At 40.1% G+C, this 25,533-nt stretch overlaps 1 protein-coding gene across 1 annotated transcript in view; it reads right to left on the bottom strand.

The window, feature by feature from the left end:
- LOC148672668 (uncharacterized) overlaps positions 1 to 25,533 on the bottom strand; it is a gene marked incomplete at its 5' end in the record, with an annotated part of 78,278 nt that overhangs the window by 4,836 nt on the left and 47,909 nt on the right. The window contains 14 exons of the mRNA XM_088627272.1: positions 244 to 390; positions 1,669 to 1,791; positions 2,697 to 2,846; positions 4,853 to 5,002; positions 5,721 to 5,867; positions 8,892 to 9,038; positions 9,757 to 9,903; positions 11,165 to 11,311; positions 11,847 to 11,993; positions 12,412 to 12,558; positions 12,852 to 12,998; positions 13,417 to 13,563; positions 14,033 to 14,179; positions 14,598 to 14,744. Coding sequence (XP_088483398.1) covers positions 244 to 390; positions 1,669 to 1,791; positions 2,697 to 2,846; positions 4,853 to 5,002; positions 5,721 to 5,867; positions 8,892 to 9,038; positions 9,757 to 9,903; positions 11,165 to 11,311; positions 11,847 to 11,993; positions 12,412 to 12,558; positions 12,852 to 12,998; positions 13,417 to 13,563; positions 14,033 to 14,179; positions 14,598 to 14,744 — 2,040 coding nt within the window. The remainder of the gene's footprint in view (positions 1 to 243; positions 391 to 1,668; positions 1,792 to 2,696; positions 2,847 to 4,852; positions 5,003 to 5,720; positions 5,868 to 8,891; positions 9,039 to 9,756; positions 9,904 to 11,164; positions 11,312 to 11,846; positions 11,994 to 12,411; positions 12,559 to 12,851; positions 12,999 to 13,416; positions 13,564 to 14,032; positions 14,180 to 14,597; positions 14,745 to 25,533) is intronic.

The raw sequence follows: 25,533 nt of genomic DNA, 5'->3' as shown, positions 1-25,533 counted from the left end.
GGAATATTTATGCACCAAATCCAAGAACACTGCTATTCAGAATGTCCCCGGACACAAGAAGTTTAATTTTGATCCAAAGCCACAAATCATCTTTCTTTCCAACTGCCTCTCTCATTTTTGGAATTTTTGGATTTATTTTCACACACTATTGCAAGTATCCTCCCATAATTTTTAGTACATTTTTTGGGGGGATGCACTACTGAATGGCTGCAGTCATGTAATTTCTGTGTGAGAAATTTGTACCTTGACACGGTTTTGAGCTGCTCGTCAGCGTGACTCCTGGAGGGGCAGCATATCCAGTGTCACAGGAGCAGCTGTAGCTCCTAGCAGTGTTGGCACATTGTGCGTTGGGACCACAGATTGAGGGATTGACTGCACACTCGTCAGTGTCTGCAGAGGATTGAAGTTGTTACAGCGTTCTGACTGTATGGAAATCACAGTTTCATTTACCCAGTGGTCCATGAAACTAACTTATTGAATTGCCAAATGGAGTGTGTGATCCTTCTTTTCTTTCCCTTTTGTTTTCTTCCTGTCTCTCTGTTCCAAGAACCCTGCTTACAGCGCTACACATCGCCACCCCTGACTATGTTGTAATTAATGGACAATGGACATCTAGGCAAACTGTGTGATTCTATTTGTAAAGAGTTTTGCCTTCTGTACCAGTTACTTTAGGATGGAAAGAGGACCCTAAAATGAGAGAGATGAAGGCACAAGATAAGGGACTGGGAGAGATTTCTTTGCACAGCTAATGGGGACCCAAGAGCAAGCTTTCATTACTTCTTTTCCTGGGTCAAGTTCCTTCAATTGAGTAGTTTTAGGAGACCAAGGTAAAGAACACATTTTGCATCTCTGGTGTAAAAGATAGATGCTGAGTTGTTCACCAGCAATTGAGGAAACATCTTGCAACTATTTGTTTTTGTAGAACATAAAAGTTAAGTTTGAGTTTAAAAATCCATGTTGCTCTAGAGGAAGAAAATAGCGTTATGTGAAAAGCTGTCGGAATCATAAATTAGGCTCCTTCATCAGATGTCAGGTATAATTATAATAAATAATGATCCAGTGATGATTAGGGAATGTTTACTATTAAACCTCAGAGGTTTTTGCTCCAGTGTTTTACTGTGACTGGCACCTGGAAAAGTCTCTCTAGTGAAATGGTAAAATCTTGTGTAGCAGTGTTCATGCTCTGCCTTTCGGGATCCTTGCTGAAGCTGTAAAGAACTTGTCCACACATGTCGATTTCGATCATGTTATCAAAAAGGGCATACACAATCATGTTAACTGTCGTGGTTAACAGTGGCCAGATTTTCGACAGACGTCATTAACTGAGTCTCCCTGTGCTCACATCGGTTTCCTCCAGGTGCTTCAGTTTCTTCTCAGAGTCCAAAGACAAACTGGAAGGTGAATTGGCTTCTTGGAAAATCGGCCCTGATGTGAGTGCGTGCGTACGTGTTTTTGTCTGTGTGTGTCCTGCAATGGACTGGCGTCCTGTCTAAGATGAATCCTGCCTTGTGCTGTTACTCACTGGTATACAGTAGATTCCAGCTTCTCTGAATTAGAATAAGTAATTAGCAAATGGATGGATTTTTTGAGTTCTCAGACCTCATTTACTTTTTGGGCACTTCAGTTCAACCTCCTTATGGAGAGATGAATTCCATACAAGAGACTTACCTGGTCTTGGACCACCTCCTCCCCCAAATCCATAGGAAATAATCACACACTTATAAGCCCCGATGGTGTTGATACAGGTGCTCCCTCGACAGATGTCAGGATAGTGTTTACACTCATTGAAGTCTGTAGAGAATCAAGTTCAGAATGACTGTGTATTCTGTTGCCAAGACTGAAAGAGCAATTAATTACACAATTTCCTTAAATTTGGGGTACTTGAGCAGATGGAAATCAGTTTCCCAGTCGAGATCTGAGTCTGTGGCCTTACAGTTATTGTGTTGTTCTAAGTGTTATCTGCCGTGTTTTAGAGGTTTATAAAAAGACAAATGACTGGAAAACCCTTTCAATTACCTTTATGAGCCACCACTACCTGGGTGATTTCCTTCTTCACCTAAAGCTTTTTATATTTATAGTCTGCTTGCTATCCCAAAGAGCATTATCCTGTATATAGGAGGGGACCCACCTCCTCCAACACTGAAGTGCTGCCTCTCCTAGGTGGCGCACAGCAGCCGTTCCGCTCCAACACAGCACATCAGGGGGAGGAGGGAGCAACTGTTTCACCAGGCAAATTCATTGGGAGCTTTAGTGAGGACAGATTGTACAGCCCAGAGTGGGATTTAGTCTGTACACTGCAGAATCCTCCTCCTTTGAACAGTGCCCTGGAATTTTCAGTGACCAAATAGTGAGAAACTCGGGTTACCATATCATTTGAAGGACAGTAGGTTCTGTATCACAGTTTCTCTGGTCACTATACTTCCCTCTGTATACAGAGGGAAGGTGCGCCACCTACTGTTCCATCAACACTCCTTACAGCAGCAACCTGGTTTTTCTTTGAGGTCTCTTATTTCACTGCCTATCCATTCCAGACTGGCTTAGCTTTTGAGATCTAACCTGTAAAGCTGAGAAATCATAATATGGGACACAATCAAAACTTTAGAGATCTAACAAGATCAGGATGACCAAATAAAATTTTTACTGACCACCTCCAATCTGGGCACAGCAGGCTTCATTTGGAAGCAAACAGTCCTCACCTTTACATGGGTAGGAGTAGCTGGCCTGGGGGACTTCAGTTGGGGGGGTGAACCCAGCAGTGCAGGAACAGGTGTAACTTTGACCGGTGAATGAGCACTTTGCGTTTTTACCGCAGACTGAGATGTTATTGTTAATGCAGTCATTCACATCTGTGGAAATAAAGTTTCACATCTTGAAATCATTGTAAACGGGGGATTCATAGAAGCTCATCTTTGTGATTTCAAAGCATTGGAGATTGGATTTTAAGGTTCGATGAAGGCAATGCTTTGAAATTGTTTTTCTTTCAAAACGCAATCAAAATGACTTTCACTCAAAGCATGTGGCTCATTCTGATTCTTTTCTAGACTCCGAGGTCATGAATGGAACCAGCCTTTCTGAGAGCACCACTTAATTGTATTTAAAGGTTTAGATACATATCCTTTGCAGTTATATATTGATGTGGTAATGTTCACAGGGTGCCTGAATATTTATTGATGAATATGCATGCAGTCTGTAGTTTACTTTTTATACATCTATGAATTCCTTATTGCAGTAACCTCAAATTATAAATTTCTATCTCAAAGATGTTTTGTTTTTTGTTAAATGGGAATGGTTGCTGACAAGATGGAGGTTCGTGTGTGAGCCACATTCCCCAGAAGGCAACGGTGAACCACCCGACTGTCTTTTTTTTTTTAGTCACATGACTAATTAGAGGAAAACAATTGGTTGGAGGACATTGAGAGCAGTAGTTGTTGACCTCTGCTGTATTGGATGCTAACACAGCCTCTCTCATGTGCTGCAGCAGAGGGGGAAGAGAGAGAGAGAGAAGAACAAATTCAGACACAAGATTTTCTTGAGAACAACCCATGGGTCCCACACAGCGTTTTTCTGGAAGTGTTTATATTTTCCGTGTTTTTATGCCAGTAGGCATCTTAGCTACATGGCTTCCTATAGAGAAGGTAAGAGTAAGACTCACAGTAAGAGCTGAGCCAGAGCTACGTTTTTGTTCTGAAAGGAGCAATTTATTTGTCTTATAGCTGTGGTTGTGTGTGTTTACCAAGATCCTGCCTAAAAAAGAGTGCAGCTAAGGCTGCTGCCCCCAGATGCCATGCATAGCTCATGGTGATAGACCTTCAAAAAAGAAAATACAGGAATCCTTATTCACTATCCAGGTCCATGGATTCCGTATCAACATTTTTTAAGGAAAAATAAACAGATCCAAATAATTAAGTAAAATGGACAAAGATATCTAGGACTTTGCAATTAGGGTCATATTTATTCAGAAGAAAAAATCCTGTATCCACATAGGGACTCTGTGGGAGATGATACTCCATTATTAACATGAGCCTTGAGCACCATCTCTATAGAGCACATCCTGTCGTGTAGAATAATCCTTTAAAGCAAGGGTCTCCAGCCCTTGTCCTGGAGAGCTCCAATCCAGTTACTCATATACAGTAGCTCAACCTTAATTATCTTATTTAAAGATTAAACATTGATCAATTAAGCAAGAATGTTTCAATGAAGGGAACACTGGACATGGATGGCTCAGGTATATTTCAAATGTTTGTCCCACACAATCTCTAAATCATCTGTTACGTCATCTGTTTAACTGATCATAGTTAAATTCTTCCAGGCTTTTAGAGAATTGATGATTTAAATATCACTTAGGAAACCTGTTGGACTTGGCCTTTCCAGCTGGGTTGCTTCTTTCCTAATAATTTATACTTATGATTTCTGACCATCTAATGTTTGTGTGAAGAATTAGCTCCTAATAATCACTGGTAGATAAAAAAGATAACTGCAGCTATTCCAAATATGAAATTCATTGTCCGGGTTGTGCATTTGTTACCTAAACTCTTAAATTTTCATGTTCATTTAAAAAATGCATTTCTGCTTCCTAGATATTTAATTGGCAGCTGAATTTCTTCCAGATTTAAATGCCCCTGAAACAAACTTCTCTATCAAAATGCATGCTTCACTTTCCTGAAAAGTGTTGTGTCATATATGGAATCTTTCTGCTGCATTTTGCCATGATTGTCATGAGATGAACCAAGTCATTTATTTTTTTCAGATGATCAACAATATAATAATTTGCGTCTCCCTCCTTCACAGACATTTTACAGCCACTCTATTTCACTAATCACTGAAGGTCATGAAAACCTTAAGCAGTTCTTACCTTGACATGGGAATAAATCGGTTGTCACTAATGCTCCAGTAGGGGGGATATATCCAGTATCGCAGGAACAGTTGTAGCTCTGGTCATTGAAGATACATTGTGCGTTTGGACCACAGGTTGATTGGTTGTTTGTTTTACACTGATTGATATCTGTATGAAATTAAGTTTGTCATCACCCTAGATTTCATCTACAACATTTTACTTGGATTAACCTTAAAAAGAGACTGTATTTTACTACAAAAATGTCCAGTCCTCCTAACCACAACAATGCCGTTGACAAGTTATAAAAAGTAGAGTAAAAATGACCGGGTAGTTGTTCATCAAGAATTAAAAACACAACACAGCAATTAGAAAGATACTACTTAGCCCTCATGTTAAAGTTTTTCTATATGTTGCCAGAGTGTTAGCTCCAGCATCAAAACATTTAGAGCAGGATTATTTTCAAACTTGAAGATCACTTAGTTTAAAAAGTTAACAAAGTGTTAAGATCAGACTCCATGGACACTGCAGGAAAGTGGTGGTGTTTGAGAGTCATGGAGTTCCTTCGCAGTCTTGTCAGCTGGTCTGCATGACGTTGACACGTCCAATCAGGTGGAATGTTGTACCACAGAGCACAGACTTTAGCTAGATGGGAAACGGCTTCCTCTCATTTGTAACTCTTCTTATGGTCTTAGGATTGCCTTTCCACCTTTTTGGGGAAAGGAGTTTTCAGTTGGTAGGACTGTAAATTGATTAATGCCTATTCCACTGTCCTTTCTACTTGCATTATTACAATTGTTTTGACTTTGCAAATCTTGCAGACTGTGGATTCAGTCACGTAGTGGTGCTATAATGATAGGAGCTCAGTTATAGGAAAAACAGTTCTTACCTTGACATGGATTAATAATGCTCAGCAGTTTGGCTCCAGTAGGGGGGATGTATCCAGTATCACAAGAGCAGGTAAAACTCCCTATAGTGTTGCTACACAGTGCATTTGGACCACAGATGGAGGATGTGAACACACACTCATCAATGTCTATAGACACAAAGCACAGAATTATTATTTTTTTCATATATAAAATTTTGTTTTATTTATGTATTGTTGCTTAGTTTTAACCAGCACTTAAATATACTGAGAAGCATTAAAATGCAACAAATGCTATTGATTCCAGCACTCAATAATAATTCACCATGATAACATTTTAATCTTATAATTAATCACATTTCCCATGCTAATTGCTTAATGTTTGCAAAGATTAGTGTGATCACAGGGTGGATAATAATTGCACTAGAGTTTGAAGCCCTCCTACAGATAAGAGGATGCATGCTCTGATTGGGCTCATACAATGCAGTAGTTGAGTATTAGGATGTATGTATTTTTTGTATTGAAATCAATGGTCTAGATTCTGGTATGGGTAGTAACTAGTGAAGTGCAAAGAAAATAAAGAAAAAATAGGAAAAATAGCACGCTTAGCAAGTATTTCAGTAGCTACAAAGGAAAATGAACTAGCAGAAGCCTAGCAGATGATGGCTATTATAGAAAAGTGTGGAATATTACATTGAACTGTAGGTTCTGAGTGAATTCCAGTGCCTCTTGCCAGTACCTCTGCCATTGACAGCTGTGAGCAGTATCAGTTTTAAGTGGGCTGCCTTTGTTGCACCATTCAGTGTGAAGCCCTTCTGGGGTCTTCCTTCTTTGACATTAGTCCCTTTCCGGGTAGGGCTGAGCAGACTTCTTTCTAGCTCACCTTCCTATCGCTGACATGCGTTGGGGGCAGGATAGATACTATAACGCCAGATACATCATACAACACACCATAATACTTGCTCAATCTCTCCTTCATCTCAAGACACCCTTCCGACTACACCATGCTGTTTGTTCTATTCTGATTGTGGATCAACAGCACTCCTCTCTCCTGGTTGATCACGTTCAGCAAACTCCCCCTCCACCACCACTGCCAAATCCAGGCATCCCAAATGGGATGGTTTGCTGTTCTTTTCCTCTTTCACACTGTAGGTCACCCATTCCTCAGCTGCGGTGAGATCACAGGCTGGTCTTTAAGACTCGCTCACTGTCCTGTCTAGACCTGTACTTCACTCTCTGAGGTGAGAAAGTACCGTATGCCATTACAGTATCAGAAGGTAAAGCAGTTCATGATTCTTATGTCTTCTTAGAGTAACAGTTAAGTTCCTAATCTGTTTTAGGCACTTCCTTGCTTAACTTGGAAAGTAAAATTTGCCACATAAGTATACGGGCTACCCAACTAGAACAATCTGAATTGTAAATTAAAAAAGCATTATACTTAATTTCCTTAATATTCCAAAGACAAAATGAATTAAACTAAAACCTTACTAAATTACTAAATACAGTTTATATTACTAAACTGCATGACTAAAATGTGGCTAAAACTAGACATTGTAGTCGAGGTAAGACTATAACTTAATCAAAACCGAAATTAACACTGCTTACACATTCTGTCTGTCCAGGATCTGGGACAAACCTTAGTACTATCAATAATATCTTAATAAAGTCTTCTATTGAGTTCCTCAGGCCTGTTAGCCACCCTAACTTTGAGGTTTTCACTGTAACTCTCTCCTTCCCAGCTGGTATCTAGTTACAGACTGAACTGTATGAACAAGGCTTAGGTGTTAAAGTTAACTCATAATATATTTTTAGTAAGATGGGGAAACAAAAAAGCAAGTCAAACAGTGTTAGGATGTATATTTAAATAATAGAATGTATATCAAGGAATGTTATGGGGAAATTATATAATGCACTAATAAGACATAGTTTTGAATATAGTGCAAAAGTTTGGTCACTAGGTTACACAAATCTGTATTTCTGCTTTGGAATCAGTGCAGAGCATATAGACAGTTCTGTGTTCAGTGGAATGTCCTGCACAGGTTGTAGGAACCCTAGTCTTGAACAGAGAAGATTACAAGGAGACTCAATTGAAGTATTGAAAATCTGCAAAGACACCAGCAAAGTCAACCCACTGGTCTTTTCAAGAATGAACATTGAAACACAAACTGGAGGACACAAGTGCAAACTACTTTAATGTTCATTTAAAAGTGAAAACAGTACAGACTTTTTTACACAAAGGACTGTGGAAGTATGGAACAGGCCACCCTGCCACGTTGTTGAATCTGATACTGTCATGGATGTCGGAAGGGACTGACCGTGGAATGACAGGAGAGCGAAAAGACCCTATGCGTAGCGGCGAGACAGGGGTTAGCCCGGGCTCAGCTGTTCAGAAAATGTCGTATAGAAACCTATGCCCTCAGGTAGCTGATGTGGGGCGACCTGGTGCTAGGCGGGTCTCAGGCCATACGAACGTCAATGCTGAGCAAAGGCAGAGTGAAATACCCAGAAATATATAGCCCCAGAGAGAGAGAAACACCGAAAGGACAGCAGAGAGACGGAAATGAGGGACAGGACAGAGAAGGAGTGCCCTGTGGCTGCAGAAGGCGTGACAGATATACTGTCCTCTTTGAAGAAATGATTGGAAAAGTTCAGATGAAAAGGCCAAGTTGGGCTGAATGTCCTCTACTGATTTGTAACTCTTCTTATGGTAATTAAATTAGTCTGATGCAGCTTCTTTGGTGACCTAGTGTGCTTTATTGACATATTCTTTTAGCTTTCTTCTGGTGATGACAAATATCCTGACACATAAAATACAATCTTGTACCAAATATTTGAGTTTGTATGTTTCCACCTTCTCTACATCCAAAGAAAGAATAACAATGAAATTATGTGAATCAATGGTACAGTATGTTGCTTGTACTATTTTTCTATAATTAAGAAGGAGTAAGACATCTTGGCCAAGCATCCCTTTCCAGTAAATGCAGGAACAATGAAGGTCAGCCCTCCTTTCAATGTTAAGATATCAGGTGTGTTCAATTTCAGCAGTAGGCTAACTGACCAGTTCAGTTCATGTCTTACCCTTTGTCAAATTCCCTTTAGTCAGGATCGCTCCAAGAATCTGTAGAACCATCAATTTTTACTTGCCTCCAAATATATGGGAGAAGCACAGTTAACTTATGAAGAAGCAATTCTTACCTTCACAGGGGTTCAAGCTGTTGGTCAGAGTGACTCCAGCAGGGGTCATGTATCCAGTGTCACAGGTGCAGCTGTAGCTCCCAGCAGTGTTGGTACATGTTGCATTTGGACCGCAGATTGAGGGATCAGCTGTACACTCGTCAATATCTGCAGAGAGATTGTTTTTCCATTAGTGTGGAAACAAAAGCAGCACAAACGCTACTCTCAACGGCACAAACCGGCACAAACATAGCACTAACGAGTGAGACCGGTCCAGTTCCCCTACGACATTGTAGCGGGGCTGAGTGACGTCACGACCCCGTAAAAACAAGGCGCTTTATTTCGGGAAAGAAAGAAACTGGGAAATTACTTTCAACGGCACAAACCGGCACAAATGTAGCACTAACGAATGAGGTGGGTTTCATCGTTTGTGATGTCTGTATGGGGGCCAATTTCACGGAGCTTTATTAATCTGCAGATTTACTGTATAAATTAAAATAACAGCTGAAGTGCAAAATACAGGTAATTTGACCTCAGATTGTCTGAGAAATTGGGAAAATAATGAATGATTTAATACGTAGATGAATACTGTATGCCCACATTACATACAGTCTCTTTCTTCTCGAAGCCTTTACACTTCGAGAAGTGGCTCTGTAGCTAAGGATCTGCCACAGTGGAATCCTATTCTGTTGGGCCCCTGAACAAGGCCCTTTACCCCAACTGCTCCAGGGGCGCCGTATAAATGGCTGACCTTGCACTCTGACCCCACGCTTCTCTCCCTGTCTGTGTGTCTCATGGAGAACAAGTTGGGGTATGCAAAGACAAGACAAATTCCTAATACAAGAAATTGTATATGGCCAATATAGTGATCTTATCTAATATTTACCTCCACAAGGTTTTGAGCTGCTGGTCAGAGTGACTCCAGCAGGGGGCGTGTATCCAGTGTCACAGGAGCAGCTGTAGCTCCCAGCAGTGTTGGTACATGTTGCATTTGGGCCACAGATTGAGGGATTGGCTGTACACTCGTCAATATCTGCAAGAACATTAAGAATGACTTTAGAGGTTACTGTCAGAGATCAAATGCAAATAGTCTCTTTCACCAGTCTATGCTGGTGATGAACATGCTTTCAAAATGTGGTACTGTTCTTCTCCATATACATCCACAGAATAAATACTGCATTCATCCTGAGTCAATATTATGTTGCTTGTCCTGTTTTCTGTCATTAGTTTTCTGTAATTAGTAATTTTATGAAATGAATGAATGAATGGATACATCAATTAAGGTCAGTTCTCCTTTCATTATAGAACTAACAGATTGACATGAGTAGATTAATTGAACGAGCAATTCTATTCATTTTGACACTTTGTTAAATGTTGGAAAAGATTCATTTCACTGCTAGAATCTGTAATTATATTGCTCTCCAGATTTATTCATTCATTTGATGAAATACAAAGAAAAAGCATAATATAACTGAAAAAGCTGGGGATTGGATAATGTCTCTCAAAATCTAATAATGTTATACTGTAATCATAATAGTATTTTACAGAGCATACTGTAGGTAACAGGGCTCAGTCTACTGAGCGAGTTATAGAAGTGATGTCATCCTTCCCCCCAAAATGTAGACAGTGCAAGACTGTGGTGACACAGGACCCGGTCTTTTGGTGAGGCAGAGGAAGTGTCCCTGTGTGTGCTGACAACCCACAAGCACTGCAGACAAAATAAATGTTCTTCTCTGGCCGTCAAAATCTCCAGACCTTAATCCAATTGAACGTTTGTGGTTTAAATCAAGATATCTGTTCACTAATGGAAAGAAATGGATTGAAATACTTAGAGCAACTCTACACGGCACCTATTTTTCCTCTCTGAAATGTTGTATCTCACAGCCCACAGCTGGAGGTGTCTAATCACTATGATCCCTACCAGAGAAGAATTAAAAAAATGCGATCTACAGTGTGTGAAAAGTCATTTGTATTTTTTAAACTTATTTTTGACAAATATGACTTTTCGCTGCTCATGTCTGTTAAGATTACTGTATTACGGTCTCAGATTTTTTTAAGCAAGAAAGATTGTCCAATCTGTTAATTCTTCTATTATCGGGCATTTTTTGTTCCTATTTTATCATGGGTAAATTGGAGGGCATATTATTTAAAATTCTATAAAACTACTAAAGATTTTGTTTTTGGTAACACTTAAATGGTCACCATCCCTCTAAACCTTGTAGATACAACTTTATCTTACTGGCAACTAAATATCTGTGAGAAACACAGTTCTTTTAGGAAGGAACAAGTCTGACCTTGGCAAGGGTTTGTGCTGTTGATCAGAGTGACTCCAGCAGGGGGCGTGTATCCAGTGTCACAGGAGCAGCTGTAGCTCCCAGCAGTGTTGGTACATTGTGCATTTGGACCACAGATTGAGGGATTGACTGCACACTCATCAGTGTCTGCAGAGAGTCAAGTCTCTTATTGTCCTAAACTAAATTCCTAAGCAGCATTAGTGTGCATTGGTTTAGCTAGTTTCAGGTACTGCCTTTCTCAAAAACACTAGGTGCAAAATAATAGCCTTTACTGAGAGAATACTCCATAGAATGAAATTCTAGATTGTATTAGTAACTCCGTAACATTGACATTTATTTGATTTCATGTGATAATCAATCTGTTTTAACATATCATGACGTGTTGTCTGTGTTAAGCTGCTGTTGCACTGCAATTTCCTTCATGGGATCAATGAAGTATCTATCTATATCAAGAGTAAAAATATTTTGATTCTTGTGGTTGTTCTGGCTAGGATGTTTCCAATGACGAATATCTGCCAATTCAAAAACTGTACAGTACATGCAGATTTAATGTTTAGTGCAGAGTTTAAGTGATCTGACCATAGATTGGCTGAGAACTTGAGAAAATAATTATTTAACATGCAGGCAAATATTTGCTCACAGTACAGTCACTCACCTTCTTGGAGCCTTTAAAGTATCTTACCTTGACAGGGGTTTGAGCTGCTGGTCAGAGTGACTCCAGCAGGGGGCGTGTATCCAGTGTCACAGGAGCAGCTGTAACTCCCCGCAGTGTTGGCACATTGTGCGTTGGGACCACAGATTGAGGGATTGACTACACACTCGTCAATATCTGCAAGAGCATTAAAAATGACTGTTTTGCCTGATGGACGCAGGATGAGGAATGTTAATTTCTCACCCTTGGTCAATATGGGAGAAAGATCCCTCAGTAAAATATTCATCGTGATCCCATATTATTTTCTGGTCACTACATATCTGTTAACAGCACTCTTTGTTCATGGAGCGACAATATTTACTTTGGCAAGGGTTGGTGCTGATTGGATCAGGTGCAATGAAAACGAGAGAATACAATATTTAACACCGACTTACTAAAGATCCATCCATCTTTGAAATAAGAGGTGGATTGGAGTTTGGAGATGGATTGGAGAGATGCAGACGGTTTCACTCCCTCTTGGCATTCATATATCAGTCTATTTTCCAGGTTACTGAATAACAGCAAACAGTTTGCACTACTGAGGAGCAGCTCTTACCTTGACAGGGGTTTGAGCTGCTGGTCAGAGTGACTCCAGCAGGGGGCGTGTATCCAGTGTCACAGGAGCAGGTGTAACTCCCAGCAGTGTTGGTACATTGTGCGTTGGGACCACAGATTGAGGGATTGACTACACACTCATCGACATCTGTAAGAGCGTTAATAATTACTTTAGATGATCTTATCAATGCAGAAATTATGACTAAATAACCTTTGAATTTTAATTAGGGATTTAAAAGTTATAAAGCAATGCCACTGTACAGTATTTACAGTACAATATAGAAAAATCAAATCTTTTATCTGGAAAATATTAAGCATCCCTTTGTATTATTTCTTTACACAGAAATATTTAACCATGAAAAAAGTGTTTCACCAACACTAAAGTGCAGTAACAATAGTAAAAAGGATAAATTTTCCATCCTGCATATTTACTTTTCTTACCTTGACAGGGGTTTGAGCTGCTGGTCAGAGTGACTCCAGCAGGGGGCGTGTATCCAGTGTCACAGGAGCAGGTGTAACTCCCAGCAGTGTTGGCACATTGTGCGTTGGGACCACAGATTGAGGGATTGACTACACACTCGTCAATATCTGCAAGAGCATTAAAAATGACTGTTGTGCCTGATGGACGCAGGATGAGGAATGTTAATTTCTCACCCTTGGTCAATATGGGAGAAAGATCCCTCAGAAAAATATTCATCGTGATCCCATATTATTTTCTGGTCACTACATATCTGTTAACAGCACTCTTTGTTCATGGAGCGACAATATTTACTTTGGCAAGGGTTGGTGCTGATTGGATCAGGTGCAATGAAAACGAGAGAATACAATATTTAACACCGACTTACTAAAGATCCATCCATCTTTGAAATAAGAGGTGGATTGGAGATTGGAGATGGATTGGAGAGATGCAGACGGTTTCACTCCCTCTTGGCATTCATATATCAGTCTATTTTCCAGGTTACTGAATAACAGCAAACAGTTTGCACTACTGAGGAGCAGCTCTTACCTTGACAGGGGTTTGAGCTGCTGGTCAGAGTGACTCCAGCAGGGGGCGTGTATCCAGTGTCACAGGAGCAGGTGTAACTCCCAGCAGTGTTGGTACATTGTGCGTTGGGACCACAGATTGAGAGATTGACTGCACACTCATCGACATCTGTAAGAGCATTAATAATTACTTTAGATGATATTATCAATGCAGAAAATATGACTAAATAACCTTTGAATTTTAATTGGGGATTTAAAAGTTATAAAGCAATGCCACTGTACAGTATTTACAGTACAATATAGAAAAATCAAATCTTTTATCTGGAAAATATTAAGCATCCCTTTGTATTATTTCTTTCCACAGAAATATTTAACCATGAAAAAAGTGTTTCACCAACACTAAAGTGGAGTAACAATAGTAAAAAGGATAAATTTTCCATCCTGCATATTTACTTTTCTTACCTTGACAGGGGTTTGTGCTGCTGATCAGAGTGACTCCAGCAGGGGGCGTGTATCCAGTGTTACAGGAGCAGCTGTAGCCTCCATGACTCCATTGTCGCACAATTATATTCATCCTGACACCTTCACAATTAATTCTGTCACTGGCCTCTGCATTGTGATCACAAAACAGCTCTTACCTTGACAGGGGTTTGAGCTGCTGGTCAGAGTGACTCCAGCAGGGGGAGTGTATCCAGTGTCACAGGAGCAGCTGTAGCTCCCAGCAGTGTTGGCACATTGTGCGTTTGGACCACAGATTGAGGGATTGGCTGCACACTCATCAATATCTGCAAGAGCATTAAAAATGACTGTTGTGCCTGATGGACGCAGGATGAGGAATGTTAATTTCTCACCCTTGGTCAATATGGGAGAAAGATCCCTCAGTAAAATATTCATCGTGATCCCATATTATTTTCTGGTCACTACATATCTGTTAACAGCACTCTTTGTTCATGGAGCGACAATATTTACTTTGGCAAGGGTTGGTGCTGATTGGATCAGGTGCAATGAAAACGAGAGAATACGATATTTAACACTGACTTACTAAAGATCCATCCATCTTTGAAATAAGAGGTGGATTGGAGATTGGAGATGGATTGGAGAGATGCAGACGGTTTCACTCCCTCTTGGCATTCATATATCAGTCTATTTTCCAGGTTACTGAATAACAGCAAACAGTTTGCACTACTGAGGAGCAGCTCTTACCTTGACAGGGGTTTGAGCTGCTGGTCAGAGTGACTCCAGCAGGGGGCGTGTATCCAGTGTCACAGGAGCAGCTGTAGCTCCCAGCAGTGTTGGTACATTGTGCGTTGGGACCACAGATTGAGGGATTGACTGCACACTCATCAACATCTGTAAGAGTATTAGGTTTGGAATTGTTATGGATGCAACTGCCAATTCTGAATTAAAACCTAATAAAATCAATTGCACATTTTAATTTGGGTTTAACAGTTCTTAAAGCAATGTCCCCTCCATCCAATGTCATAAAACTAAAATCCTGTATGCTGAGGTTTTTGCTCATTAAAATTCCACATTGATGATGCCTTAACAATGTTCCTTGTTTTCTATGACAATTTAGCTCATGTAGCATTATAGTGGTCTTGTTTTGAAGAGGGTGTGATGTGTTATTTCTGAAATCATTATGGGGATGTCTTCACATTAAGAGGGTGATAATAGGACTAGTTTCAATGCAAAAACACACAACCACAGAATTCAAATGACCTTGCAGACAGGTAATTATTTTTCACCGTGCTCTGTATCAGCTAACAGCCATTCAAATGATTGAACACACTGCTTGTGAGCTTCTAATGTTATAATGAGGCTGACCATAAGCATCAAATTACTTGTAGCCCTTAGAGGTGATTCTGGAGAACACTGACGAGTGTGAAGATTAAAAAGAACAAACTGAATGGGAAAAGGTAGCAAAGTGTAGAGACACACAACAATTTGTTTGCCTACAGAGCAGAGAGAACTCAGCTTGAAGGATTGCTCTCTAGAAATGCCTCTACCAAGACAGATCATGTGATTCTCTGTACTGCAGGAGGTCAGTGTTGCTGGTTTGACAAGAGGATCATGATAAATCATGAAAAGCTAATGATGAAATCATGAAAGTGTTGCAAGACCTCCAATGACAAAACAAAGCAAAACTGCCTATAATGCCACAGTCCTGCATCATTGACAGGAGGAAGCTATCATCAGCATCACAGCTGGCACCGCTGGAGAGGAAAAGAGAAATCAAGATCTTTGCAGATCAACTATGTGACATTTTCACATTTTCAGAAGTCCTTAAATTTATAAATCGTCCCCATTTAGAAAGAAATCTACTACTATTCCCATTCTAAAAACTTCCAATGGAAATTCAGAAGAGAATAGTTAAGCAACACATTACAGATGACACACAGACCCCATGCAGTTTGCACACAGAGAAAGCAGTGGAGTAGATGACGCAATACTCATACTGTTATATTTGATCTATCAGCATCTTAAACAAGCAAAGACATTTGTTAGGATCTTATTTCATGATATTCCTCTGCTTTTAATATAATAAAACCACCTTTGTTCACACAGAAACTCTCAAAGAAGGTGGTCCTACATTTCTTCACAAACAGGTATCAACAGGTCACATTGGGGAAATGTGTCAGTGGTTATTTGACATTTGCTACACTTCCACTGGATTACCATAGTGCAGTGTCTTGTCTGCCACTATTGTACATGTTGTACATTAATGACTGTAAGAGCAAACACACAGGCATTCCAATACATTTGCTTTGGTCAGACTATTAAGGACCCAGAAAATCATTAAAACATTTTCAAGGATTTCATGAAATGGTGTTCATTCATTATGTACTTACCTTCTGTGCACTGGCTGCTTGTTTGACTACGTTTTTAGGTTTTTCTGTGTTTCCCTGGTTTGAACTTGGCTTTCTTCTACATCTTTGTTTTTGGATTTGCCTTTGCTCCAATATTCCTGGGTCTATTTGGCTTTGACCTCTGCCTGCACTGGTTTCCAACATTGGATTGTGTTTCTGCCAGCCTGCTTCATTGCTGCAGTTCTGCTACTCACCTGTGCTTGAACCCAGCCTTCAGCGCCTCACCATTGTCCCTTACCAGTAAATCCAGCAATATTACAGAAAACACAATGTCTAGACAATCACAACAATGTTTCAATGGAATGCTTACCTGTAGTTGAGACAGACGTGGTTGTAAAATTGGCAACTGTTAAGCAAAAGGTTTGGTGCCAAGCTGGAAAAAAAGTAAAACGAATTTAGAAAAGAAGTTTTACAACTTGAATGCTTCAGGTGAAAGTCTCACAGTCACTAAACCAATGTCAGTGCATAGCCTGGTCAAGATCCTGGAGCTAAACATCCTGAAGACGAGTCAGTACCAACAACATTTCAAAGCCATCACCTATCAGAAGATCTGAGAACAAACTGGACAATACAGCATCTGGTAGAATGGCACACCCTAACCCACTCTAAAATTGCTACACACAATTAGCTGAGCCATGAACTTTTAGGTTGGAGTCCCAGAAGTGACCACATGTTATGACCAGATAGCTTGAGAGTCAATTCTAAAATGGAAATGTAAAAAGAAAAGACAAAAATACAGTTATGGGGGACTTTCCGGATGAAAGTCTTTAGATCAACTTATTTGCTCTGAACAGTACCTTTCCCTTTCTGCTGTGTGAACCCTCAAGACTCAGCAGGGTACAGTATTTGTAATGAAACAACTGTGAAAGAGCTGTGCTTCATCTTGGCCCTCAAGAAGAATAAAGGATAGCGTAGGACTGTAAAAGTTGAGGTACTATACACCTGCAATGTCAACAATGTTGCGTATCTGGTACAAGGTACAGGAGATTCACTTATCCTGGGGGTCTGCAGATCAATCTTTCCTCTGTCTTTTTGACAGAAAGTCCTCTGTCAGAAAGGTTTATGAGAATTACTGAAGGGTGTTACTTTTTTGAAAATTGCTTTAGATGTATCTCCCCAGTAATCTACACAGTTACATAAACAATGAATTAATTGCAGTTTGCTGTAATTAATATTGTCCCGTAACCAATGAAGTATGTCTGCTTGCATTCACGGTGTCTTCTAGACAGTCGAATTTCCTTACACACTAACAGAAGCATGAGACTGACTCAACAAGTGAACAAGAGTACTGACACTTTCATTCTGTAGAGACCTCTCATCCCCACCCCACGCCCTCCTCCCTCAGTGATTAGACAGAGAATTATGGAAATGCTTAGGACTGTTTGCAAATCCTTGCAATTCTAATAGAAAGATCCTTGCAATCCACTAATCATGGCAATACAATTTTTAATCACACTTCATATATTGGCCCAATGGCCTTTTCTCCTTCATTAGCATTCATTACATTCTGATTACACTAATAACAGTTAAACATACATGCCATTCAGCTTGCGCACACATCTCAAAAGATCTAGTATCTAGTATCCCTCTGCAATTTAATTCAAAGTTAAAGTGAAAGGACACTCACCCAGGACAATGAACAGAATCCACTTTTTCTTCATATTCTGTCCACACTGTTGAATGCAACAAAAGATTAATTTTACACTCTGCCTGTCGGACCTGTCTCTCCTGCTGTACTGTTTTTTTGTCTATTTCATCTCGTTAACGAACATGAATATTGACATTTTTGCTGTGTGTACACGGCTCCCTTTATCTCAGCCCCAGACCTGAGTGGCTGAAATGGTCCTTCACAGCCACGGGACCTCACTGTGTAACCCTCTGCTCTCTTCAAAAATGTCTGGTCACATGAAATCCTGCGATTATAGTTTGAAAATGTTTGCACATGACCTTGAAATGTTCTGTAGCCTGTGCAGACACCATTCAAATTATATGTAGGACACAAATTATTCAAATTACACTAGCTTGTTGTTCTTCTTTTTCCTCTTTTTTGCCAGCTGTGGTAAAGATACGTGTTTTAATTTGCTTCGGGCTGCAACAATTATTAAAATGACATTTAGATAATCATTTTGTTTGTATCTAATTGTTTGGACAGAAATCATGATATTCTAACTAAAGCCTGAAGATCCTTACTGCGTTCATGGCAACAGTCCTGTGCCTGGTTTTAAATACAGTAGCTATGCTAAAAATGCAAATACAATTTTTCACATTTTTTAGGTTTGCTATGTTGTGTTATGGCTTGGCCTTCACTGTGCTTTACTGAACTGGATCAAGGTGTTGCCTCTCTTCTGTTCCTTATGAGTATCGGTCTATGTGCAGCTACATTAGTATCATGCTCTGTTGGTGTTTGTGATAACTTTATTTGCCAAGTACAGCTTGGTTACTACATGATAAGTTACATTTACAAGGAATTTGATCTATCACAAAAATGTTGTATGCTATCGTACAATAATATGTACGCTCTTCACACAGAGACCAATCACAGGCCCAGAGTATACAGTATATACACACTACATCCATATAGTATTATATGACTTTATTCCCAACCTGGCTCGTGAAATCTGTCAACAGCACTAATAAGAAAATGAACTCCTCATGGACAGTTATTAAATTGCAGTTTGAACCTCTACCTCATTTTGTTTTCACAAATACTGTAAAAAAGGTTCCCACGATAATCTTGTATGCATCAAATATTAAATCAGATCTACTAGTTTATTAAAAATGAATGTATCTCCTTTAACACTATTGTACCGTCTTCTCTGTTGGTAATGTTTGTTTTCCTTGCGTGTCCTTGTGCAGATAACTGCTCCTTCTCTTCTAAATAGGTCCTTCAGACATTAGCAGGGGAGGGGTAGATGAGGAGATGGGAATATTTGCTTCTCTCCCAGTGTCCTCAAATAAGGACATACTGTAGGTAGTATCTCACCTGCTACTGTCTGAGCATTAAAGCTTGTGACATGTAGTTTCCAGGCACAGGAAATATTTATCAGAGCCAATACTATTTGAAAACTCTGAAACATACTTCATATACAGTAATTGTATATTAATTAGAACTGTCAGATATATCTAGCTGCAATTTAAAAACAATATATAAAAAGCAACAATTTAGAAATCCATTAAAGCAATTGCATGGTGTGAAACTATTTTAATACAGAAGTAGACTTTTTTAGACTTGTAATATAATGTGTTTTAATAATTTAAGAAATGATCAAATATAGTTAACCATACAGTACTGCATGAAGAGCAATTAAGAGCATTTAATTATTTAATTATGTAAATGTGAAAAGAATATCCAAAATAAAAGGCACTTATTGTAGGTTGGTGACACCTACAAGTCACAACATGGTTTATAAAACATAGTTTTATTCTTACTCAGTTTTGCTATTGTTGGGCATTTTTCAGAAGCTCTGTAGTAAGTGTAAATGCTGCTTATTTTGACACATCTGCTGTAAACCTCCGGTGTCGGTGCTCAGTATGGGAGTATAATACTAATATTCTATTGGAGGGAACCCAGTCACCCACACTGAACTGCTGCCCCCACCTGGATGACACAGGGCAGACATTCTGAAAGATATGCAGTAGGAAGGCACGAGATGTTTCCAAAGTAGAAGATACCGTGATTTTTTATATTTATATAGATACAGATTAGTGGGATAATGACAATACTGTAAAATCTCTGAACTGGCTGTTAACGATTCATTCGAGCCTGTTTCTGATGAAATCACCCAGAACATGCCAGCAGATTAGAATACTTTTCACTTTGCTTATTAATTTAAACAAAGGAAGGTGGAAGCAAGGCATTCATTATTTACTAAATAAACTTTGGTGCCTAGCTATATCACTAAAATAGTGTTATGTGAAATAACAGTTATCCTGAATACCTTGTTTTTCCTTCTCTGTTGTTGTTTTGTAGTTACTCTGGTTCTGCTCAGTTTGTCAATCTCGAGATTAAATGACATACTGGGTAAGTAATAAATATAACTGGATACACCTTGTTTCAGACACTGCCAAAACATTAAGATGACACTAGAAGAAGAGGCAGTGGTCGAGATATTTGGCTCTGTCAGTACTCTTCCTTGGTGGAAAATGTCAGACAGCACTCAAATGACCTGTCTTGCCTATTCAAATACTCTGGGTTTTGCATAATATGGCTCAAATGGTTCTTTCTTCATGTGACCTTACAGAAATCCATGGGAGTGACCTGATTGAAATTTGTTTGGCCTAATTTGAGACCTAAATTCAATGCCTTGTAATTTCCATTTGTGTCATTGGGTGCAAGTTTCATGGTTTTAGCCTGACGTACAGTCCTTTGGGTTGACTTCATTAGTTTAATTTAGTTTTTGGAGTGGGTACAGCACACAGTTCTTAAGCTCACCAGACTTGTCCAAAAAACAAATTTCCATCTGTTTAAACTGCTTAAGTTTCAGTTACCAGTTGACTGTAATTTATAAGTCTACCACTTCCATTTTTGTCTTGTCTGCTTTTATCATTAAAATATATTTATTATTACAAACCTGATGTGGCTTATTTCAGGGGTTACTTGGATTGAACATGGTGATTGAATCATATTAAACGCTGGTCAAGGAGTCTTGTTCAGAGAATCTCTCGTTTCTCATTTATTTTTTAAAATAAATTTAAGATTGACAATTATATCTGTTAGTAGTTCAGGTGGGAAGCAGCGTCAGCATGCGTAGGCTGCAAAGGAACAAGTAATAGGTTTATTCCATGCTGAAAAAAAGAAGAAAGAGAACACAACGTTTCGGCCGTGGAGCCTTCTTCAGGTGTCTTGATATGGAAGTGTCTAAGGTATAAGTTTCACATCAGCAATGAACCCAGTGACTGCACACAGGGGAGAATGAAGACTTGTGGGCGGACTTCTCCGCCCTGCCCAGCTGCAAGGACAGTACTGATTGAAGGAGAGGAGCATTTCTCAGTGACTGCTCCACCCACATTTGAGAAAACATCACAGACAGAACAGCCCCATACTGGAAGATCAGTGCTGATTGGGGGAAAGGAGCTTCTCTCACAGACAGCTCCACCTACCTTCAAGAAAAAATAGAAAGTCAGAAAAGGACTGTACTGGAGGATCATCCATATGCCTGTATGTGCCTAGAAAGACACAGGATGTACTTTGGCATTGAGAGGTGAGGAAGCCCTCACTAACTAATCTGAATTGGCTAATGACATACTGTATCCCAGAGTCAGACCCACAAGGCAATCTCAGTCTATTATCTTAGTCTCTCTCTGTGTAGTATATGGGAATACTGTGGCATTACTGATTACACTTTATTTTGAAAGCATTATTTAAGTGGAAAAAAAAAGGATTCTTGGATAAATCAAGCAAAACATTTTAAGGAAACCCACCACACGAAAAAAATCCTTTATTTCTGCTTAGATCTTCCAAGAATTTAGAGTGTCTTAGCTAACCATTACTTAATCAGGTAACAGTGGAGTATCTGGCTCAGGGGGTATAACAGCACCACCTCACACAGGATTTGAACCCACAACCTTCCAGTGACAAGTGTCAGGCCCTAACTATTCCTGCCTGCCCCACATCTGTTCTCAGAATGCACTATATGACACTAAAATAATGTATAAGAGCAGTAAAGTATAGTACAATATTCACCTTTCTCTCTTCCACCTTCTGGTTTTTAAACTATATATAGGAGTGAAGATGTAAGTTTGCACGTGTGCAACGTGCTTTTGAAATGCTTTTCCTGAAATGTCTCGTTACACAATATATGTTGTGTTCTGATTATAATTCGAAATTTTAAAGAGGCATGCTACTTCCCCAGTGATGTCACAGTGTGCTACACAGTTTTAAAAACTTGTCTTGATCACTGAGCTGATTCAGCTTTAAATCTACAATCTATTTCAATTGATAAACCTGTAAGGAATTTTGTTGGAAGGAAGATGCAGAGCAGTGCTCTCCTGTGCTCACAATAGCATGTGACAGACCGTGGCTGAAAGATCTCAGGTGCAGATTTGTTAGACGCGATAAAACAACAGAGATCAAGCACATGTAAAACTGATTAGAGACAGTATGGGCCATATATTCAAAACACTTAGGTACTTAAATCCCTTAAGGAAGCAATGAGGATTTAAGTGCCTGAGTGCTTTAAATATTGAGTCATATCTGTTTTTAAAGTGCTGGTATTGGTATATCTTTCACTTAGGCCTTTTGCAAAAGCATTGTATGTATTATACTGCAGGATGCTCCCTCAAATTAATCACTTTTCAAAACTGCACAATTGATCCAGCTCCTCCCCTGGACTAAACCATCCTTCCATTTAATAACTTCATCCACCTCAGGGTCTTGGTGGAGCTGGAGCTGATCACAGCAAGCAGCAGGTGCAAGGCAGGATAGACTCTGGACAGGACACCAGTCCATCACAGGGCACACACTAACTCACTCACACCAAGGCCAATTTTCCTAGAAGCCAATTGACCTACCAACCCGTCTTTGGACTGTGGGAGGAAACCCACACACACAGGGGGAACAAGCATCTTCAACATAGATTGCACCCCAGTCCAGAACTGAACCCAGGGACCCTGCACTACGAAGCAGCAATGCTGACCACTGCACCACCATGCTGCCCCTAAACTTATCCAATCATTGGAAAATTCTGGAGATTTTACATCAGCACAGATTGTTCTTTTGACCTCTGGTATTCAACGTTTTTGGCACACACAGCCATTGCATTCTGAAATACCTGTGAATTTACAACACATCTTAATAGGATTACTCAATAACAGTAGGCTTGCAGTCCTGTTTTGACACTGCTGGCCTGAAAGTGCGTACTGGTTCTGAATTGTTCTTTGCAGTTACAAATGATGCTCTCATTCACGCACCTAAACTTGGCAACTTTCTAGAAAATCAGCAGTGATGGTCTTTCATTCACTCATTCTTAGAGTGAGCAGGTGCCTCTCTTCTGACAGATGGATGAATAGATGAGCAGTAACTCTTTTCTTACACGATTTCCAGCCTAAGCCAGTCCAAAAAAGTTTAATTTAAGCCTCTATTGGCTCAGACTGGTCCGTTATCTCTTTACTCTTTGCTTTGCTGGTACCTGCAAACTGAAAGATTATATTCTGTATTATTTTAATACTTCTAGTTCTGGAATAATCATGCAGCTTGTGCCTTATAGATTCACAGAAATGTTTTTTACTTAAACACACTTGCTCCATTGTCATGAGAGACAAACTCTAAAATACACAATAGTGGGTCATGACCAGCTAAGAAGAGTAATGATAATAGTGATTGAATAGTTAAACAAGAAATACTGTAGCGGGCAGATCAGTTGTCTTTCAGGCTTTGCCCGTTTTTTTCCCAGTGAGATGCTGGGTCACCCAGAGATCTGGCAGAGTGCCTGTGTTTGAGGTTTTGAGGCCCCCTTGAGGGCCCCACACAGGAGGCCCCACATGTTTTGAGAGCTCGGTTTCATAGCAGGGTGGGAAAGAAGGCAAATTATTCTTCTCCACTACCACCAAAAGAAAGAAGAATGGCTTTGGTGCAGCAGTTGTCACGAAGCGTCCCTACACAGACAGCACAACCCGGAGGGAGTGAGAAAACACGGGGAAAAAAGGCTAGTATAGGGGCTGGAAGAATAACAGGGGGTGTGTCCAGGGTGCGCTGGTGCTCTGGGGGGTTTGCTCAGGGCAAACAAGTCCAAGGGAGTCCGTTAGAATATCCTGGGGAAGCCAATGTCCAAAGCCAGGTGATCCATCCTGACACAGACAAACGAAGTTAAAAGCCGGAGCGGGATCCGGCGAAGGGTCGGGGGAATAAAAAGGGGGTAACGGGGCCAGGCGCTCCCAGTCCCGGACCCAGACGGTCAGGACGCCGTTGTGAAGCCTATGCTGTCGAGCCCCTCCTGGACTCGCGGGTAGGCGGGCTTCCGGGTGTCCATCTTCCAAAGCGGAGCCCAGATTGGCAGGAACGTCTGGCTTTTATAGGACGGGGGGCTGGAACCTGAGGCAGGTGCAGGAGATAGAGAATAAAGAAGGAAGGGCTGGAGCGACCTTAAGAGGAGGGGTTTACGATCGTGACAGCAGTCTGGTATTGTGAGTTGTCATCTCATCCATTCTCTTATATTTCTGCTCCGTGACCTTTGATTTTCTAGGTTATACAGTATATTTCAAATATTCATCCTGGAAAAAATTCCTCAGAAACTGGTGTTATTTTGATTTTCTGTACCACATTGGAGGGTAGAATCTTTCATCTCATCTGTCCCTTCTCACTCCTGCCTCATTTAAAAACACCCACTCCTTCCCCACCACTCTTCTCCCTGCCTCTTGAACTGCTTTTAAAACCCAGAGGCACTGCTTTACACAAAGGGTGGTAGGAGTGTGTAACAAGCTGCCAGAGTATTGGTTGAAGTCCTGGGATCAAACGGCTTCTACTTACCAAATAGGATAGATGGGCCATATGACATTGTCCGTGTGACCAATCTTACATTATTCTATTTTCTCCTCCTCTTTTTTCCTTTGCAGATGCACATTGGCACTGCCCTTTGCTTCTGAAACATAATGATAATCACCATGATTAGGATTGTAAAATGACTGGATTGGATTATAAAACATGAAAGGATTGAATGGTAAAATCCAACCCTATACATTGCCATTGAGAAAATCAGAGGTCTTATAGTTCAGGGCATTTTAAAACGCTAGGTAAACGACTGAATGGAAATAATTTGAATAGATCAAGTTCAGCGAAGTCTTGTTTATTCGAACATCCAGGTGCATTTTGTTATTTGAATGATGTCTTGGTCACCTATAGGGCTTTACAGACCCATTTTGATATGGATTTCTGGATATGGATACTTAGAACTCCTTGTCTAGTTGTACTGTACTTAACTGCTGTGGTTCAAATTATGCAACCCCCTACACCCAGCACAAACTTAGGTACTGTACCACAGACAGGTTCCAATTGGCAGTATCAGTTTCAGAAATGGAAACACAACACAATCTGCTATGCTTGTGGTCACCACAGTGGCCACCTTTCTGGTACACACTCTAGATTGGATTATATAAGACAAAAAGGACTGAAAACTATAATGATACCAGCATTAAAAAAAATAAAGAAAGGTACTCTTGTGGCTGGGTAGCACAAGGGCACAGCAGTTAGCATGCTTTGCAGCACTGAGGCACTGGGCTTTAGGTCCAGATCTGGGGTGCTGTCTGTGGGGAGTCTGTATGTTCTCCCTGCGTTTGTG

This window comes from Lepisosteus platostomus, chromosome 4 (assembly GCF_059453375.1).
Source record: "Lepisosteus platostomus isolate fLepPlt1 chromosome 4, fLepPlt1.hap1, whole genome shotgun sequence".
Classification (NCBI taxonomy): domain Eukaryota; kingdom Metazoa; phylum Chordata; class Actinopteri; order Semionotiformes; family Lepisosteidae; genus Lepisosteus; species Lepisosteus platostomus.
The sequence above is the reverse complement of the archived record's forward strand: the minus strand, read 5'-3'. Positions and strand labels throughout refer to the sequence as shown.